This window comes from Sciurus carolinensis, chromosome 16 (genome assembly GCF_902686445.1).
Source record: "Sciurus carolinensis chromosome 16, mSciCar1.2, whole genome shotgun sequence".
NCBI classification, from domain to species: domain Eukaryota; kingdom Metazoa; phylum Chordata; class Mammalia; order Rodentia; family Sciuridae; genus Sciurus; species Sciurus carolinensis.
The window spans coordinates 61,094,811-61,097,770 of record NC_062228.1 but is presented as its reverse complement, the minus strand read 5'-3'; the positions used below and the strand labels follow the sequence as shown (position 1 = coordinate 61,097,770).

Sequence of the window (2,960 nt, the reverse complement as noted above, 5' to 3'; positions counted from 1 at the left end):
AAACAATTTCACATAACTTCTTATGGTAGAACATTGGAATTATTTTATTATAGTTATTGTGAATACCATAATGTGCCTTATTAATAAGCAAAACTTCATCATAGGTGTGTATATATGTATAGGAAAATGATAGCATATGTAGGGAACAATGCCATTAGTGTGGTCTTGTGATGTTTCTCCTGCATCAGGAGGCCCTTTCCATCACACTCACCAAGCCCAGTGTAGCAGATGCAAACAATCCAGGGACATCTCCATCTCTCTGCTCATCCCTGGGCCTCCATTTATTTCATCTCCATTTGCATCACATGGAAGTTCTTTGTTGGGAAATATCTATTCATTCCACACATAACCAAGCTACTAGCTGGGTCTAGTTTCACACCTTGAAAACCCAGCATTTACCACATCACTTCCACAGTCTCTACCTGATCACTTCCACAGTCTCTACCTGTTGACATTTCCCTAGGAATTTTGATAATACCTGAGGGGTTTACTCTATCAGAATCTCCTCTGTGCTCAAGTCATCTTCCACATAAAACGAGACTTTTCCTCAAATAAGAAAAGCCTTAAAACTCAAGCACCTTCAAACATTCCTAAAATAGTACACTTTCACATGGAAACATCAGTGATTTATGTGTCCTTCTCAGAAGATATGATATAGATAATGCAGGGACAGATTTTCTAGCACTATATGGGGCAAAGAAATTAATGTCCTCTTATCATCGTTGTTTGTCCCCAATGTCCCTCCACGTGTTGTTACCCAGAAAAGAGTGTGTATCTTCCCCTCCCCTTTGCAGTTCTTCACATGTGAGACCTGCTGTGACACTTCCCATGTCCCTTCCTATACCAGAAACTTCACTCTTTATAGACGAAGTGGCTCTCCTAGGAACACAACCTGGATAAAATACATACATTTACTCTGAGCTAGAGGGTTTTAAGTGCTACTTTTTAAGAGTGTAGGCAAGAGTGTGCTCATCTACTTGTTCTGAATTGCAGCCAGTGGTGGATATTTGACAAACTGTGAACGTGTGAGATTATGCTGCAAACCTTGCACACATCCCAGCAGAAGAGGTACAATTCCTAAATGAGGCACTTTCCTGTGGCACAGCTGGCAGCAGGAGCACTGTGCCCACAGGAGCTTCCCTTTCTCCCACAACTGCAGTCTGCATGTGTGGAGTGGTCCAGGTGGGTGCTGCACAGGAAGGACTCGAACTAGGCCACACTATTTGCCTTTAGCAACATGAAGTAAGTTCAACACGTAGAGGACAAGCTTCCCTCCTTCCCTTTGTGATGCCAATGTAGAGCCCACATTCATCCAGCTGAGGAGCTCAGTGCCCTTTTCTAATCCTTTCTACCCCTACGGGGCAATGCGTTCCTCTCAAAAAATGACTAGTCTCATTCTATAGTACTGTTTTCCATATGAAGAACTATGAAACCCTTGAATATTGTGCACAAACATGCAATTTATGTACTAATGATATATTTAGGACACTTTTTACTTATGTTTTGGTACTGAGGATTGAACTCAGGGACACTTTACAACAGGGTACCACTGAGCTTCAGCCCCACCCTTTTTCATTTTTGAGACAGGGTCTTGCTAAGTCCTTGAGGCTGGCCTTGAACCTGGGATTCTCCTGTCTCCAGCTATTCCTGAATAGCTGGGAATTCATGTGTGTGCTACAGCACCCAGCAGCACCTCGTACTTTTGATACACACAGAGCAGAGCCTGGATAGAGTGGACACAGTGGACTCATGGCTCATGAGGAGAAAGGGGCTGAGAGTGGGAAAACACACTGATATTAGCTTATTGGTGTTCACCAACCACTCTGTGGGGTTGGGAAACAGAGCAATATGAGCATTTAACAGGGATGAGATGGTGTGGAAAGTCACAAAAGTGCCCACCAGGGCAAGGATTCTCTGGGTGGCTCTGGACTCAGGGCAGAATTTGGGGGATTCTTTAAGGCTGTAAATGTGCTGAACCCGCTGCTTGTGCCTGTGCAGAGTGAGAACCATGGAGCCACTGGACCAGATTATGAGCAGAGAGAAGATGACTTCTGGAAACACAAACAATGCTGTGTATAGTGAGTCTGTGATTTTGTCATGACCACCATAAGAACAGAACCCACAATCTCTTTTCTCTGTTGTGTTTTCACTACTCCATTTGCCCAGCACATAGAGAGGAGAAATGAAATTCACCACCATGTACAGGATCCAGCAGAGGGAAATGGAGAAGCCAATGTACTTTAGAGCTTTTCCTTTGAGATCCTTCCAACAGGAGTTCATGGGGCTGATTGTGATGTTCTGGTAGATGCTCAAGAGGCAGGTGATGGCAATGGACACACTCCTGCCCACTCGCTGAATGTACAAAATAAGTTTGCATCCAAGGTCATTGAAGAAATATTTTATCCCAAAAGCTGCGATTGTCTGGGGAATTCCTTTAGAGAGAATGACCAAGGCGTTGGCTATAATCAGGTGCCTGAGAATCAAATCTGTGGACCTCAAAGTGTACTCCTTGCAGGAAAGTACTAAATGATAAAGCAGAGAGATATTTCCCAGAATTCCAATGGCAACCTGTGATAAGAACATCAGACCAATAGCCACATTCCTGAAGGTCATTTGGTCATTCAGCACATTGTCCTTTGCATCATGGCAACAGTCATTCCTCAGAGCAAAGTGATTCATTAACATGAGCTGTTCACAAGCAGTTGTGAGCACCTGTATCCTCCTGCTTCCTGTTTGGCTGAGGCAGGAGAGCCACTTGATCCCAGGAGTTTGAAGCCAACCTGAGCAACATAATGTGATCCCCATCTTAAAATAATTATTGACACCAAAAGTAACTTTCATTGCATGCACCTGCAGGATTTCAAAAACCTCAAGATGCACATGTTACTGGGCATAATTAACAGTATACTTTAATGTAAAATAAGTCTTGATGATTAGTTGAGGCTACCCTGAGAGGAACA

At 43.4% G+C, this 2,960-nt stretch overlaps 1 protein-coding gene across 1 annotated transcript; it reads right to left on the bottom strand.

The window, feature by feature from the left end:
* Positions 1-1,674: 1,674 nt before the first annotated feature.
* LOC124966196 (vomeronasal type-1 receptor 4-like) lies at positions 1,675-2,679 on the bottom strand. The gene has a single exon (XM_047527242.1). It carries the CDS (start codon positions 2,677-2,679, stop codon positions 1,675-1,677), a length of 1,005 nt encoding a protein of 334 aa, XP_047383198.1.
* Between the last annotated feature and the right edge of the window lie 281 nt (positions 2,680-2,960).

Excerpts from the sequence above, each read along its gene's own strand:
- LOC124966196 (XM_047527242.1), bottom strand. The coding sequence starts at position 2,679 with ATGAATCACTTTGCTCTGAGGAATGACTGTTGCCATGATGCAAAGGAC.